This window comes from Mauremys reevesii, linkage group 22 (assembly GCF_016161935.1).
Source record: "Mauremys reevesii isolate NIE-2019 linkage group 22, ASM1616193v1, whole genome shotgun sequence".
NCBI lineage: Eukaryota > Metazoa > Chordata > Testudines > Geoemydidae > Mauremys > Mauremys reevesii.
In genome coordinates this window covers 21930590-21946954 of record NC_052644.1, presented here as the reverse complement: position 1 = coordinate 21946954, position 16365 = coordinate 21930590, and the positions used below count along the sequence as shown (strand labels likewise).

At 64.7% G+C, this 16365-nt stretch overlaps 1 protein-coding gene across 1 annotated transcript; it reads left to right on the top strand.

Moving 5' to 3' along the window:
* The first annotated feature begins 1131 nt into the window (after positions 1-1131).
* Positions 1132-7824, top strand: KCNA7 (potassium voltage-gated channel subfamily A member 7). The gene is made up of 2 exons (XM_039510028.1): positions 1132-1875; positions 5823-7824. The coding sequence occupies exons 1-2, from the start codon at positions 1300-1302 to the stop codon at positions 6711-6713; spliced, it is 1467 nt and encodes a 488-aa protein (XP_039365962.1). The 5' UTR covers positions 1132-1299; the 3' UTR covers positions 6714-7824.
* Positions 7825-16365: the final 8541 nt, after the last annotated feature.

Genomic DNA, 16365 nt, shown 5'->3' with positions numbered 1-16365 from the left:
GAGCCTGGTGTGTTGCATACACACAGGGAAGCTGGCACAGTCCCTATAATTCGGGTAAGGGCAGAAGACACCCCACTAATTAATAAATTAATTAACTCTGTTTATCACACACCCCCTCTCTCCAGGCAGGTTTACACCAGCCATTCCTGGGCACTTATGTCATAACTATTAACAGATTATTTTCTTATTACACAGTTATCTCTTGATCCCTAATGCTTTGTTACTTGGGTGTGATTACATCTCTCCTCCTGACACTAGATTAATTAACCCCATTTTGGTTAACGAGCTTACATTAGAATCCAGGAACAGGAGGCCCAGAGGCAAGACACCCCAAAGGGAAGCGCTCATCCCCTTGGGCGTTCGCATCTCACTTTTATGCTTGTTAATTATGCTCTGCAATTTACAGATGGTGGGAATAGAACCCAGGAGTCCTGGCTCCCAGCCCCCCTGCTCTAACCACTAGATCCACCTCCCCTCCCAGAGCCAGGGATAGAACCCGGGAGTCCTGGCTCCCAGCCCCCTGCTCTAACCACTAGATCCCACTCCCCTCCCAGAGCCAGGGATAGAACCCAGGAGTCCTGGCTCCCAGCCCCCCACTCTAACCACTAGATCCCACTCCCCTCCCCTCCCAGAGCCAGGGATAGAACCCAGGAGTCCTGGCTCCCAGCCCCCTGCTCTAACCACTAGACTCCCCTGCCCTCTCAGAACTGGGAACAGAACCCAGGAGTCCTGGCTCCCACCCCTTGCCTCCATATCATCCCTGGGAGCTGTCTGCCCCCCTGTTATTTTTAGTGCCCTCGGAGCCGAAGGGGCAGAGGGGTAGGGGCGGGCACTGGGGTTTGGCACGGGGGCGCTGGAAGTCAGAGCTGTCCTGAGAACATGACACCTCCCCGGGCTGGGAACGTGTTTACAGCCAGAGATCCCGGCCCTTGGCCTCAGGGACGGACGGACAGACAGATCCAGGGCTCAGAAAGCAGGAGGGGCTGGGGGGGTGCAGAAGAGGGGTGCAGGGAATTGTCAGAGCAGAAAAGAAAGGGTGAGAATAGAAGAGAGTGTATGTGTGTGTGTGTTTGTGGTGGGGGGGGAGATATGGTGTGAATGTGGGAACGAATCAGGGCCTGAGCAGGAGGGGGTACGTGCTGAGTGCGGGAAAGGGGAAGCGAATCGGGGCCAAGAGAGGGGGGAACACGGTGTGAGGGAGGGAGCGAATCAGTGGAGAGTGAAGCAGGGGCACCCACGGTGGGGAACCCCCCCGTCCCGGCCCATGGCCACCGTTGCCGGGCCCTGACCTCCCCCGCCATGGAGAAGCCGGCGCTGCCAGCGGGGGGACCCGCCGAGGCGCCCGGCCCCTATGTCCCGTGCCTGCGCCGGGACTGCTGCGAGCGGGTGGTGATCAACGTGGCGGGGCTGCGGTTTGAGACCCAGGCCAGGACCCTGCTCCGGTTCCCCAACACCCTGCTGGGCGACCCCCGGCGCCGGCTCCGCTACTACGACCCGCTGCGGAGCGAGTTCTTCTTCGACCGCAGCCGGCCCTGCTTCGACTCCATCCTCTACTACTACCAGTCGGGCGGGCGGCTGCGGCGCCCCGCCAACGTCCCTCTCGACATCTTCCTGGAGGAGCTGAAGTTCTACCAGCTGGGCGAGGAGGCGCTCAGCAAGTTCCGGGAGGACGAGGGCTTCGTCCAGGAGGAGCAGCGCCCGCTGCCCGGGCCCGAGTTCCTCAAGCAGGTCTGGCTGCTCTTCGAGTACCCGGAGAGCTCGCAGGCCGCCCGCATCATCGCCATCATCTCCGTGCTGGTCATCCTCATCTCCATCGTCATCTTCTGCCTCGAGACGCTGCCCGAGTTCCGGGACGAGCGGGACATTTCGCTGCCGGTGAGCGAGGGGGTTCGCGGGCCCGGCCCTGCGGCTCCACCGCCCTGCTGCGCACCCGCTGCCCAGCCCTGCAGCTCCAGAGCCCTGCTGTGTGCCCGCTGCCCCCCTCCCCACGGCTCCATCGCCCTGCTGTGTGCCCGCTGCCCTCCTCCCCATGGCTCCATCACCCTGCTGTGTGCCCGCTGCCCCCCTCTCCATGGCTCCACCGTCCTGCTGTGTGCCTGCTGCCGCCCTCCCCACGGCTCCACAGCCCTGCTGTGTGCCCGCTGCCCCCCTCCCCCAGGCTCGAGCGCCCTGCTGTGTGCCCACTGCCCCCCTCCCCACAGCTCCATCGCCCTGCTGTGTGCCTGCTGCCGCCCTCCCCACGGCTCCACCGCCCTGCTGTGTGCCCGCTGACCCCTCCCCATAGCTCCAACGCCCTGCTGTGTGCCCGCTGACCCCACCCCAAGGCTCCATCGCCCTGCTGTGTGCCCGCTGCCCTCCTCCCCACGGCTCCACCGCCCTGTTGTGTGCCTGCTGCCCCCCTCCCCACCGCTCCAGCGCCCTGCTGTGTGCCCGCTGCCCCCCTCCCCACGGCTCCACAGCCCTGCTGTGTGCCTGCTGCCGCCCTCCCCACGGCTCCACCGCCCTGTTGTGTGCCCGCTGCCCCCCTCCCCATGGCTCCACCGCCCTGCTGTGTGCCCGCTGCCCCCCTCCCCACGGCTCCATCGCCCTGCTGTGTGCCCGCTGCCCTCCTCCCCACGGCTCCACCGCCCTGCTGTGTGCCCGCTGCCGCCCACCCCACGGCTCCACCGCCCTGCTGTGGGCCCGCTGCCGCCCTCCCCACGGCTCCACCGCCCTGCTGTGTGCCCGCTGCCCCCCTCCCCATGGCTCCACCGCCCTGCTGTGTGCCTGCTGCCCCCCTCCCCATGGCTCCACCACCCTGCTGTGTGCCCGCTGCCGGACCCTGCGGCTCCTCCGTCCTGCTGTGTGCCCGCTGCCCCCATCTCCATGGCTCCTCCGTCCTGCTGTGTGCCCGCTGACCCCCTCCCCACGGCTCCATCACCCTGCTGTGTGCCCGCTGATCCCCTCCCCATGGCTCCACCGCCCTGCTGTGTGCCCGCTGACCCCTCCCCATGGCTCCATCCCCCTGCTGTGTGCCCGCTGCCCCCCTCCCCCTGGCTCCACCGCCCGGCTGTGTGCCCGCTGACCCCGCCCCAGGGCTCCATCGCCCTGCTGTGTGCCCGCTGACCCCTCCCCATGGCTCCATCGCCCTGCTCTGTGCCCGCTGCCCTCCTCCCCCCGGCTCCATCACCCTGCTGTGTGCCCGCTGCCCTCCTCCCCATGGCTCCATTACCATGCTGTGTGCCGCTGCCCCCCTCTCCATGGCTCCATCGCCCTGCTATGTGCCTGCTGCCCTCCTCCCCATGGCTCCACCGCCCTGCTGTGTGCCCGCTGCCCCCCTCTCCATGGCTCCATCACCCTGCTGTGAGCCGCTGCCCCCATCTCCATGGCTCCATCGCCCTGCTATGTGCCCGCTGCCCTCCTCCCCATGGCTCCATCGCCCTGCTGTGTGCCCGCTGCCCCCCTCTCCATGGCTCCATCACCCTGCTGTGTGCCTGCTGCCCAGCCCTGCAGCTCCACCGCCCTGCTGTGGGCCCGCTGCCCGCCTCCCCACGGCTCCACCGCGCTGCTGTGTTCCCGCTGCCCGCCTCCCCACGGCTCCACCGCCCTGTTGTGTGCCCGCTGCCCTCCTCCCCATGGCTCCACCACCCTGCTGTGTGCCCGCTGCCGGACCCTGCGGCTCCTCCGTCCTGCTGTGTGCCCGCTGCCCCCCTCCCCATGGCTCCCTCGCCCTGCTGTGTGCCGCTGCCCTCCTCCCCACGGCTCCACCACCCAGCTGTGTGCCTGCTGCCCCCCTCCCCCTGGCTCCACCGCCCTGCTGTGTGCCGCTGCCCCCCTCCCCATGGCTCCACCGCCCTGCTGTGTGCCCGCTGCCGGACCCTGCGGCTCCTCCGTCCTGCTGTGTGCCCGCTGCCCTCCTCCCCATGGCTCCACCACCCTGCTGTGTGCCCGCTGCCCCCCTCCCCATGGCTCCACCGCCCGGCTGTGTGCCGCTGCCCTCCTCCCCCTGGCTCCACCGCCCTGCTGTGTGCCCGCTGCCCCCCTCCCCATGGCTCCATCACCCTGCTGTGTGCCCGCTGCCCCCCTCCCCATGGCTCCAGCACCCTGCTGTGTGCCCGCTGCCCCCCTCCCCATGGCTCCACCACCCTGCTGTGTGCCCGCTGCCAGACCCTGCGGCTCCTCCGTCCTGCTGTGTGCCCGCTGCCCCCTCCCCATGGCTCCGCCACCCTGCTGTGTGCCCGCTGCCGGACCCTGCGGCTCCTCCGTCCTGCTGTGTGCCCGCTGCCCCCTCCACGGCTCCATCACCCTGCTGTGTGCCCGCTGACCCCTCCCCATGGCTCCATCGCCCTGCTCTGTGCCCGCTGACCCCCTCCCCACGGCTCCATCACCCTGCTGTGTGCCTGCTGCCCCCCTCCCCATGGCTCCACCGCCCTGCTGTGTGCCCGCTGCCCCCCTCCCCATGGCTCCATCACCCTGCTGTGTGCCCGCTGCCGGACCCTGCGGCTCCTCCGTCCTGCTGTGTGCCCGCTGCCCCTAGCTCCACCACCCTGCTGTGTGCCCGCTGCCCCCTAGCTCCATCACCCTGCTGTGTGCCGGCGGCCCCCCTCCCCACGGCTCCATCACCCTGCTGTGTGCCTGCTGCCCCCCTCACCAAGGCTCCATCACCCTGCTGTGTGCCCGCTGCCCCCCTCTTCATGGCTCCATCGCCCTGCTGTGTGCCCGCTGCCCTCCTCCCCACGGCTCCTCCGTCCTGCTGTGTGCCCGCTGCCCCCCTCCCCATGGCTCCTCCGTCCTGCTGTGTGCCCGCTGACCCCTCCCCATGGCTCCAACACCCTGCGGTGGGCCCGCTGGCCCCCGCCCCAGGGCTCCACCACCCTGCTGTGTGCCCGCTGCCGCTCCTCCGTCCTGCTGTGTGCCCGCTGCCCCTAGCTCCACCACCCTGCTGTGTGCCCGCTGCCCCCTAGCTCCATCACCCTGCTGTGTGCCTGCTGCCCCCTCCCCATGGCCCGATCGCCCTGGTGGGTGCAGGCGGCCCCCTCCCCCTGGCTCCACCGCCCTGCTGTGTGCCCGCTGCCCCCCCACAGCTCCACCGCTCTGCTGTGTGCCCGCTGCCCCCCTCTTCATGGCTCCATCGCCCTGCTGTGTGCCCGCTGCCCTCCTCCCCATGGCTCCATCACCCTGCTGTGTGCCCGCTGCCCCCCCTGCAGCTCCACCGCCCTGCTGTGTGCCCGCTGCCCCCCTCTTCATGGCTCCATCACCCTGCTGTGTGCCCGCTGCCCCCCCTGCAGCTCCACCACCCTGCTGTGTGCCCGCTGCCTGGCCCTGTGTTCCCTCCATCCCACCACCAACCCCATCCCAGCTTCTCCTCTGCCTGGAGATCCTGTTCGAGTTCTGGGACAAGAGGGACATCTCGCTGCCGGTGGGTGGGAGGAAAGGGGGACCCCCTAAAATTCCAGCATCCCCTGCCCCCCACCCCCCTTCCCAGAGCTGGGAGAGAGCCCAGGAGTCCTGCCTGCTCGCGGGGGGCCTGGTTCATGGCAGGCTGGGTCAGGGATGGTGCTGACTGGCCTGGCTGTGTGGGTCCTGTGCGGTGCGAGCCACCCAGCCCCCTCCGCCCCCTCCCACCCTCCGGGCTGGGTGACCTCCCCGCACCTCGTCCCAATTGATGTCAATTTGCTGATGCAGCTGGGGGGCTGACGGGGGATTCCCTGCGGGGAGGCGGGGATGACCTGGGCTGCATGCCACCCCCTCCCCGCTGCACCACCCACCCAGCCCCCTGCTGCAGTGCCGCAGGCCAGCTGGGTTTCCCCCTGACCCCTTCCTCCTTCACGTGTCCCCCCCAGATCCCCCATCACCGGGCCAACAGCAGCCACGTGCACGCCCCCAAGAGCCAGCTGGACGACCCCTTCTTCATCGTCGAGACCATCTGCATCTGCTGGTTCTCCTTCGAGCTGGCGGTGCGGTTCCTGGCCAGCCCCAGCAAGCCGGCCTTCTTCAAGGACATCATGAACATGATCGACTTCGTGGCCATCATCCCCTACTTCGTGGCGCTGGGCACGGAGTTCGCCCGGCAGCGGGGGGTGGGCCAGCCGGCCATGTCGCTGGCCATCCTCCGGGTCATCCGGCTGGTCAGGGTCTTCCGCATCTTCAAGCTCTCGCGCCACTCCAAGGGGCTGCAGATCCTGGGCCAGACCCTCAAAGCCAGCATGCGGGAGCTGGGCTTGCTCATCTTCTTCCTCTTCATCGGCGTCATCCTCTTCTCCAGCGCCGTCTACTTCGCCGAGGCCGACCACGCCGAGACCAACTTCACCAGCATCCCTGAGGCCTTCTGGTGGGCCGTGGTCACCATGACCACGGTGGGCTATGGGGACATGTCCCCCGTGACGGTGGGCGGGAAGATCGTGGGCTCGCTGTGCGCCATCGCCGGGGTCCTCACCATCTCCCTCCCGGTGCCCGTCATCGTCTCCAACTTCTCCTACTTCTACCACCGGGAGACGGAAGGCGAGGAGCAGGGCCAGTACGTCCACGTGGCCGGCTGCCCTGGCCACCTGCCCTCCCCGCTGGTGCCCGCCCGCCGGGAGAAGGCCTGCGGCAAGGAAGACACGTACTGTGGAGATGGGGCCCTGGCGCTGCCCAACTGCCGGCTCCTGGATGGGATGGTGGCCTCGGCCAGCAGCCAGCCGGTCCTGTTGGAGCCCCAGCAACCCAACCGGGGCCTGGTGACCCAGGTGTGAACCTGCTGGCACCTCTCCCCACCCAATTTCCGACCCGCCGCCCCCACCGCTCCTCGGCACCTCTCTTGGGCGGTGGGAGACGAGATTGGGTCCTGGTTTTGGCCACTCTGCTTCTAACCAGAGAGGGGCGAGGGAGTGAGGGGTGTCTCCTGGCATGGATACTGCCCCCCCTCACCTGGCCAGAAAGCTCTGGATGCAGCCGGCCCAGTACGGACGCCTCCCCCGCCCCCCCAGTCCCGTCTCCAGCTCCCTGACTGAGAGCAGCTGGCCCCGGGGCACTTGCTGAGCTCACCTCAGCATGTTCTCGGGTTACATCTGCTGGAGAGCGCCCTGGAACATACCCCACGCCACCGAGCCCCAAATAGCAAGCGTGGGGATAAATAAGGGAAGGCTTCTTGCCAAGGTATCTCAGCGAGCTTTGCAGGGCAATACAATCCCAGCCGTTGGAGAGGTGGAGGGCCAGGGGCAGGGGCAGGGGCTGGGGAGGCGGCCAGAGCCCCGGGGACATTGTGACTGTGTTTCACGTGCTGGACTGGGGTTGTCTCCCGTTCAGTGGAATCCTCCCACCCCCGTGTCCCACTTTGGGAGCCATCCTTCTCCTCAGCTCCACACCTCAACTAGGGACATGCCCAGCCCACCTGGCCTCTCCCATGGGGGCAGATTCAAAGCTGGGGCCGGGATGGTTGCTTCTGCCATGTCTCCTTCCTGCCCCCACCAGGTGCAGGGCGGATCTCCCCTGGAGACGTTTGCCTGGTAAGCTGGGCTCAAAGGCGTCGGCCCTTCCACAAAACGGGCCAAGCAAAGAGAAGAAAACTTGGCTCACGGCGTCCATAAGGGCGAGCTCCACGCTGGTGCCCCAGCTCAGCCTCGACTTAACTCAGTGGGTCACTCAGCTTGTCCCCAACCCAACGCAGTCCAGGACCCTCCAGTCCCACAACCCTACGCAACTCAATCCCCTCCCAACCCAACCCAGCCCAGTCCGTTCCCAACCCAATGCAGTCCAGTCCCCTGCAACCCTACGCAACTCAATCTCTTCCCAACCCAGTCCAGTCTGTCCCCAACCCAACGCAGTCCAGTCCCCCACAACCCTACGCAACTCAATCCCCTCCCAACCCAGTCCAATCCGTCCCCAACCCAACGCAGTCCAGTCCCCCGCAACCCTACACAACTCAATCCCCTCCCAACCCAACCCAGCCCAGTCCCCGCAACACTCCAAACTCAATCCCCTCCCAACCCAGTCCAGTCGGTCCCCAACCCAACGCAGTCCAGTCCCCCGGAACCCTACGCAACTCAATCTGCTCCCAACCCAACGCAGTCCAGTCCCCCGCAACCGTACGCAACTCAATCCCCTCCCAACCCAGTCCAGTCCGTCCCCAACCCAACGCAGTCCAGTCCCCCACAACCCTACGCAACTCAATCCCCTCCCAACCCAGTCCAGTCCGTTCCCAACCCAACCCAACGCAGTCCAGTCCCCCGCAACCCTACGCAACTCAATCCCCTCCCAACCCAGTCCAGTCCATCCCCAACCCAACGCAGTCCAGTCCCCCGCAACCCTACGCAACTCAATCTGCTCCCAACCCAACACAGTCCAGTCCCCCGCAACACTACGCAACTCAATCCCCTCCCAACCCAGTCCAGTTCGTTCCCAACCCAACCCAACACAGTCCAGTCCCCCCCAACCCTACGCAACTCAATCCTCTTCCAACTCCACCCAGCCCGTTCCCAACCCAACCCAATGCAGTCCATTCCCCTGCAACCCTACGCAACTCAATCCCCTTCCAACTCCACCCAGCCCATTCCCAACCCAACCCAATGCAGTCCAGTCCCCCCCAACCCTACGCAACTCAATCCCCTTCCAACTCCACCCAGCCCGTTCCCAACCCAACCCAACGCAGTCCAGTCCCCCCCAACCCTATGCAACTCAATCCTCTTCCAACTCCACCCAGCCCGTTCCCAACCCAACCCAACGCAGTCCAGTCCCCCACAACCCTACACAACTCAATCCCCTCCCAACCCAATGCAATCCAGTCCCCAGCAAACCTACGCAACTCAACCCCCTCCCAACCCAACCCAGCCCAGTCCATTCCCAACCCAACGCAGTCCAGTCCCCTCCCAACCCTACACAACTCAGTTCTACTCAGTCCCCCAACCCAACTCAGTCCCCTTCTGGTCCTTTTCCAACCCAATCCAAACCCCTCCCAATCAAATGTTTTCCCCCAGACCCTGCAAAGCTGACACCTCCCACAGAGTGCAGGTGCATCCCCCAGGAGTTCGGGGGCCACCCAGACGTCCCCGGCTTGCCGTACCCCCAGAATCACATACCTCCGGCTTGTCCCAAGCTAATGGGCAAGCTGAGGCGGGGAAAGAGAAGCCCAGGGGAGTCCTAAGTCTTAAACATTGGTGTTTGCCACGCACAGAAACACCCAGCGAGCTGGAGGGCAGCACAGAGTAGGAGAAGAGGGACATGGGATGGAGAGAGAGAAATCTCTTTCCCCCCATCCTCATTGTCCTCCTGGCTCCAGGCCACCTCCCTCATTCGTTGTCTTAATTTTCGTTTCAATGGTCTTAAATGCTGGGTCGGAGAGGACAGTGGCACCAGGAACAGGATGAGTGTAAATGTTGTGAAGAGAAAGGCCTGTCGGGGTGTGTGTGCGAGGGGCGGGTGGGGCCTACAGCACAATTAGGGTGCAAACGAGCAGGAACGACAGGGCATATGTGCCCGTGAGTAGTTACTGCTCTAACCGTTGTATGACCTTGTGGTCCCCCATGGTGTCACGGCTGGGCTGAGCGTCCCGCTGGCGGATCGTCCGGGCGGGCAGCACATCTGTTGGGCCACCCCGAAAGCACCGTGGACCACACAACCCAGACCCGCAACGCACCCAGGGCAGCCATAGATCCCCCACATGGTGCCCCCTTCCTGGAGGGACCCAGGGCCACCCCACCAGGGCCTCGCTCTGAGCGGCTACTCCGGAGGGACCCCAGCCAGCGCTCCTTGCCCAGCCCCAAACGTCCCGGGAACTGCTGCCCCGCCAGGAGCAACTGAGCTCTCAGTCCGTTCAGCTTGGGACGGTTAGAGCAGACGCCAGCCTGGAGACTGGACTCTTGACCGCAGGATGCACTGTCCCAGGCGCTGGGTCTCCGCTTCCCAGGTGCTTTGCAAGGAACGGCCACTTCTTAAACGGGGCTCCAGACGCAGGGGCCTGCAGTCCGGCCGATCCGGGTCTTCTCCGGATGCGGGGGCCTTGCACAGAAAGGGCTCCCCCCCCCAACGCCTGCAGGACTTCGCACGTCGGCCCCTGAGCTTTGGGCTTTATTTATTTTTAATTGCAGATTATTTCTCGGAAGAGGGTTGGGGCCGAATCAGGGCGCTGTGGTGCCATGCGCTGCCAGACCCTGACCAAAATCAGGGCCCCGTCGTGCTAGGCGCTGCACAGACCCCGGCCGAGATCAGAGCCCTGTTGGGCCGGGTGCTGCCCAGACCACCACCAAGAGGCAGCTACCGCCCTGAAGACTTCATGGTCTGAGCGGACTAAGGAGAAGGCTCATCCTCCCCACCTTACCGATGGGGAAACTGAGGCATAGAATGGTGCAGTGACTTCCCGACCCCACGGGGACTCATGCTGGGCCCTGAAGAGCTGGGGGCAGGGATGGGGAGAGGGGCTGGATCCAGAGTTTGTACCTCTCCTCTGCGAGGCTCTGGATCTCACGGGGCCGGATTCTCCCCCGGCCGCCTCCGGACTTCAAGCTGCTCCCCCCTCATGAGACTTCGTCCCGTGCGCCCCGCCTTCCCCTGGACCCGGCCCCTCCACCACTCTCCTGCATCTCGGTGTGAAGAGACACTGGCCTGCCCTGATCGCCAATAAACCCGCCTGCCATGTTATTTATTGCAAAGGAGGGATGGGAGCGTCTGGTGTCTCACTGCTCTGCCCCCAGCCCGCCCCACGGCCTGAACGGAAACCGGGGGTGGGATCCAGCCCCACTCCGCAGCCTGCCCCGGTCTGGGGTAGGGGTGGAAATCAGGCGTGAGCCCATTGCACCGCTGCCGGGTGGGAACGGCCGCGATGGGGCAACGGTCCATGTCCCCCCGCCTTCATCTCTGCAGCTGGCGTAACCCGGGAGGGATGCCCCCCGCAGCCCCGGAGCCGCCCCCCACCCCTGGCTGGGGTAAATCGGCCAAGCCACGGTGAAGGGACCCGGGGAGTTCATGCGACGATTGCAGCCCGGCCTGGTGCCTGGGCAGGGAGGGGAGCGGAGGGCATCCAGGGTGACCGATTCCTCCCCTGCTCTTTGCTGGGGGGGGGCGGAGTCCGTCCGTCTGTCCTGCTGAGGTGGCAGGGTTTAAATTTAGGCTGGCAAAATAGCCGGGATGCCGGAGGCCGGAGGGAGGGGGGTATTTAAAGGTACAGCAGCGTGGCCTGGCTCGGGGGGGGGGGGGACTGGTGCGTCGCCCCATGGGGCAGACACAGGGGCCAGTTTGTGTCCCTGCGCGGCACGGGTCAGGGGGGGGCGGCATTAAGAGGTGGGGCATGGAGGGGGCGGTGGAGGGAGTGGCCAGAGGCAGGGACAGACAGAGGGACAGGGAGGGAGGTGGGCCAAGCGATGGGGGGAAGGGCAGAAGGGCCTGAGCCCCCGCCAGTGGCCATGGCAGATCCGGGCCCCACGAGCCCCCACCCGGCTGGGCCCCTCCCATCCCAACCCGCTGGCCTCGGTGCCCCATGGGCACGTCAGCCGAGATCTGCCCCCCAAACACTGCCCCCAGGGGTGTGAGGCCCTGGAGAGCTAGATAGAGGGGGTGGATGGGGATAGATAGATAGAGGGGGGTGTGGGGATAGATAGATAGATAGATAGATAGATAGATAGATAGATAGATAGATGGGGTGTGTGGGGATAGATAGATATATAGATAGAGGAGATGTGTGGGTATAGATAGATGGGGTGGATGGGGATAGATAGATAGATAGAGGGGGTGGAGGGATAGATAGATAGATAGAGGGGGTGGATGGGGATAGATAGATAGAGGGGGTGGATGGGGATAGATAGATAGATAGATAGAGAGGGGTGTGGGGATAGATAGATAGATAGATAGAGATGGGTGTGGGGATAGATAGATAGATGGAGGGGGGTGTGGGGATAGATAGAGGGTGTGTGTGGGGATAGATAGATAGAGGGGGTGGGGGTATGGGGATGGGTAGATGGTGTCGGGGGAGCAGGGGGTATGGGGGTAACTGGATGGTGGTGGGGGGAGCACGGGAGATATGGGTTGGGGGATCGGGGGGCATGGGGGTGTCACGGAGCCCCCGGGCGATGCTCTGGAGCTGCTCCCCACCAAGCCAGGCAGGACTCTGGGGAGCCTCCTCTCCCTTGGAGCAGACTGGGCTTCACCTCCTGGGTCTCTCCTTGGAGCATTCAGCATCCTCTGCCCCCCATGCGCTTCCCACAGCGAGTCCCCCCCAGCAGGGTCCTGGGGGGCCACAGGGTCCTGCCCCCCCACTCCGCAGGCAGACGTGACTCTCAGCCGGCCGGTAACACAGAGGTTTATTCGATGACAGGAACAGGGTCTAACACAGAGCTTGTAGGTACCGCGATCCGGACCCCTCGGCCGGGTCCATTCTGGGGGGCAGGGAGCCAGACCCCCACGTCTGCCCTCGCGCCTCGTACCCAGCCAGCCCCAGACTGACTCACCCCACAGCCCCTCCCCTCTGCTCAGCCCTTTTCCCGGGCCAGGAGGTCACCTGACCTCTTTGTTCTCCAGCACCTTGAGCATCCTCATGCAGGGGGGGAAGGGGCCCGGCCATTAGTTGCCAGGAGACAGAGTGTCGGCCATTTATGTGCACTGGCCTTTATCCCACCACCTAGAGACTTAAGAACAGCACAGGGGAAACTGAGGCACCCACCCAGCGTTCAGAGGAAACATTAAGAACTGTCCCACTTTGTCACAGGGGGTAACGGGATGGGGATGGGGCAGCAGGGGCGATATGGGGGTAACTGGATGGGGGTGGGGGGAGCAGAGGGGTATTGGGGTAACTGGATGGGGCGTATGGGGATCGCTAGGTAACGGGTGTTGATTGCTCCAGTCCCCATTGGGGGTAATTTACTGCTGTGCTCATTTCCCTGTGGTGCCCTCTCCCCTCCCGCCCCTGCCCTAACCACTAGCCCCCCCTCCCCTCCCCTCCCCGAGCCAGGGAAAGAACCCAGGAATCCTGGGTTCCCAGGTCCCCGCAGCTGCCACTCCCCCTTCCCCCCATTCCTGCGTCTGGTGCTTTTACAGGCCAGATTGTGATTTCCAGCCATAAAGACCCGACATTCACCCCCCCCGCCTCCCCCCCGGTCTGCCTGGCTTGGGGTCGTTACCTGGCGGGAGGGTGTAACCAGCAGGGTGGTGGTGAAGGAACCAGGAGCCAAAACCCAGCGTCCCAGCAGTGTTCAGTCAGGGGGGGGCCCAGTGCTGCGAGCTTCCCCACAGCAGTGCCCACCCTTCCCTCCTCCAGCCTCACACCAGGGGATGGCAGCGGTGAAAGCCGTGACCCACAGCAGGTCACTGCTCCCCTGGATAAGTGGATCCGGGTGTGGGCTTGGGGGTTACTCAAATCCAGAGCAGCAATGGAACCCAGGTGTCCTGGTTCCCAGCCCCTCCCCACCCCGCTGTAACCCATTACTCCCCTCCCCCCGCAGTCAGGGGGGGACAGGCTGTGGGGCCCCTGAGACAATGAGCAGGTTTGGAAGCCAGAGGTTTCTCGCAGCATCTGCAGAACATCTGGGCGGCCCCTGAGGTGAGCGGGCTGGGGGAAGCACATCTGGCTGGGAGGTACCACGCTGGGGTTCCGCAGCCGGCTGGGATCAGAACTGTGTGTCTGAGACCCTGCACCCCTCCAGCCCTGGGGGATTCCCTGTCACAGCCCCCTGCTGACCTCCGCCCCCTCCCCACAGCCCAGCAACCCTGCTGCTCCTGGTTCCCCACAGCCCAGTGCCCCCTGCTGAGCCCCCCGCCCTGCTCCCCGGAGCCCAGCACCCCTATTGACCTCCGCCCCCCTCCCCACAGTCCAGCGCCCCCTGCTGATCCCCCACCCCGCTCCCCACAGCCCAGCAACCCTGCTGCTCCTGGTTCCCCACAGCCCAGCGCCCCCTGCTGGGGACACTGCTGCAGGGACCCCCTCACCCGGCACCGGGACTTGGCCCCTCTGGGGGCTGGGGGACCCCTGCGGCTGCCGGGATCCCTCGCCCACTTCTGCCTTCACAGTGCTCCGGGTTTGGAGGTCAGAGGTCAGAGGTCAGGGCCCCCAGCTGGAGGAGGATGGGGCCCTGCAGGGAGGAAACTCCCGTCCCAGGGGCTGTTTCCTCCCTGGATGGGGAAGGAAACTGACCTCGTTCGTCATGGTAACGTGGGGGGGGCTCCCTGGGGCGCCATGGAAACCGCCTCCCTGGACTCCCTAGGAGGGTCTGGGTCCTTAGCTGGTGCCCCTCACTCCCGACCCGCAGCCCCTGCCCTGGGCTCCCCGCCCCTGAACCCTGCCAGTGCCCCTCACTCCCGACCCGCAGCCCCCTGCTCCCACCGGCCCAGTCTCCCCCAGCCCTGCCGGCGGTTTAACGTGTGCGGGTGCAGGGGAGATGCTCCGCTGTGAATCTGTCAAAACCATAATCCCCAGAGGGCTACGAGATAATCCACGCGGATCCCAGCTCGGGCCCTGGCGGGCGGGGAGGGGGCGCTGCGCGGGGGGGCCCGGGGTCGGGGTCTGGGGCAGGGCTGTGGGACAGTCGGAAGAGTTGTCACAGTGACGCCAGAGGGTTACCCAGAAACCAAAATCCGACCACGCTTCGCAGAGACCCAACGGGCCGGGCGCCTGCCGGACGACGTCCCCGAACGGCCAGCTGGGGTGGGCTGGGGGCCCATTTCCCAGGGTAACGGGGTGTCTCCCCCCCATGGGACCACCGGGGTCCAGACTCGAGGGGCCTCAGGCCCATGGATTCAGTAACTGAAGCAGCTGATGGGAGCCGGTGTCTCTGCTCTGGGTATTTCCCAGCCACGCGGATGCCCCGTTTCCGCGGCCGGGGCTGGTGGGAAGGGCAGCGGGGGGCCGTCCTGCGGCTGAGGAGCAAACAAGGGGGGGCAGTTTGGTGCCCACCCTGGCCCCTGATTCGTGGCTAGTGGCATCGGCTCTTTGGGGACATCCCCTTCTCAGCTGGAGAAGTCCTCAGGCGATGGCTGCGGATTTCACCATCTCTGCGAGGGGCCGGTGGGATGCGTCTCTGGGGAGCTGGGGGATTGGGGCCAGAAGCCAGGCTGGCTTTGGATGGGCAGGGCGGACGAGCTGTAACATCGGGGGCCGGCACGCAGGCTGGCAACAGCCATGGGTCCCGGCTCGGGGCGGGGTCATGGACACGTGGCTGCCCGGCGAGGCTGGATTCCCAGAGGGACGTGTCTCGCTTGCCTCCGCCCTGCAGAGACCCGGGTGGCCCCTTTGGTCGGCACCTGGCTGTAAAAGGTTTGTCCCGTAACCTCCTGAAGCAGGGAGTTAAGTGCGGCGAGTTTGTCAGACCTTGGACAGGAGGTCCTGTTACAGAACAGCTGCCGTTGAGGGGTTCTCAGGGTCCCCCCCAAACTGAACACACTGCAACACGTCCCACCCAACACACCCCAACAGCTCACACACGCCCCGGCCGATCCAACCCACAATAGGGTCGCACACCAATAGACCTAGACATCCCACCGCACCCACCAACGGCACACGCCCTGCTGCGTTCACATCCCATCCCCCCACCCACACAACCCCTCCCACAAGAGAAGCACCCCCCCCCGCCCCCACTGAAATGCACAGCTCCCCCGGCAGCCTAAATCTCCTTATAACAAAGTGTGTGGCAGGGAACGTCCTACGGGTTTGGGGTTGGGTTTTATTTAAGAAAAGAGGGAAAAAGACTAAAAAACAAAGAAACCAAACAAGTAAATACAAACCTGGCCAGGCAAGAGCAGAATTGGCCAGTTCTGCCGCCCGCAAGTTAATCTGCCGTTTTCCTGCCTTCACTTTGCAGCTCTGAGGTTCCTTTCACGACGTTTTGGCCTCGGGATTTCCTAGGGTTTTGTTGTTGTTTTTTTTAAATGAAAAGCGGACGGGGAAAAAAACCTAATAGAAACCACCCAGCCCCCATGAGTCCCCTTTACTTGCACGCCAACGGTCTTTTAAACCATACCCCGGTGCCTAGGTTTGAAGTAAAACTGACAGCCGACAGGGACCGGCCAGCCAAACGCCGGCACAGCGTAGAAAACAGACGGGGAGTTAATTTGCAATCTCCGACTCTCAGGCTGCCGAGCGTTTTGCAAGCGTTTGTTTTTTCTTTTCTTTCTTTTTTTTTAACGAAGTTTTTGGGCTGGTGATTTCCTAGGTTTTTCAAACAGCGGCGGGAGGGGGAGATGAACACGCCGCTCGCGGAAGGCGCGTCGTCGCCGTGACAAGGGATCGTTCATTCGCAACCTCTCCGGCTTTGCGCGCGCTCGGACGGTCTTTTGGCGTGGAAGGTCCCAGGGCTTTTTCCGACGACAGATGCTGGTACCGCAGCCTCGGCGGGTATTTGCAAAGGTTGCGCCTGCAGTTCCCGGCTGCCGGGCGCTCTGAGGGTCTTTGAACCAACTTTTTGCTTGCACCGAGTTTCCTAGCTTGGC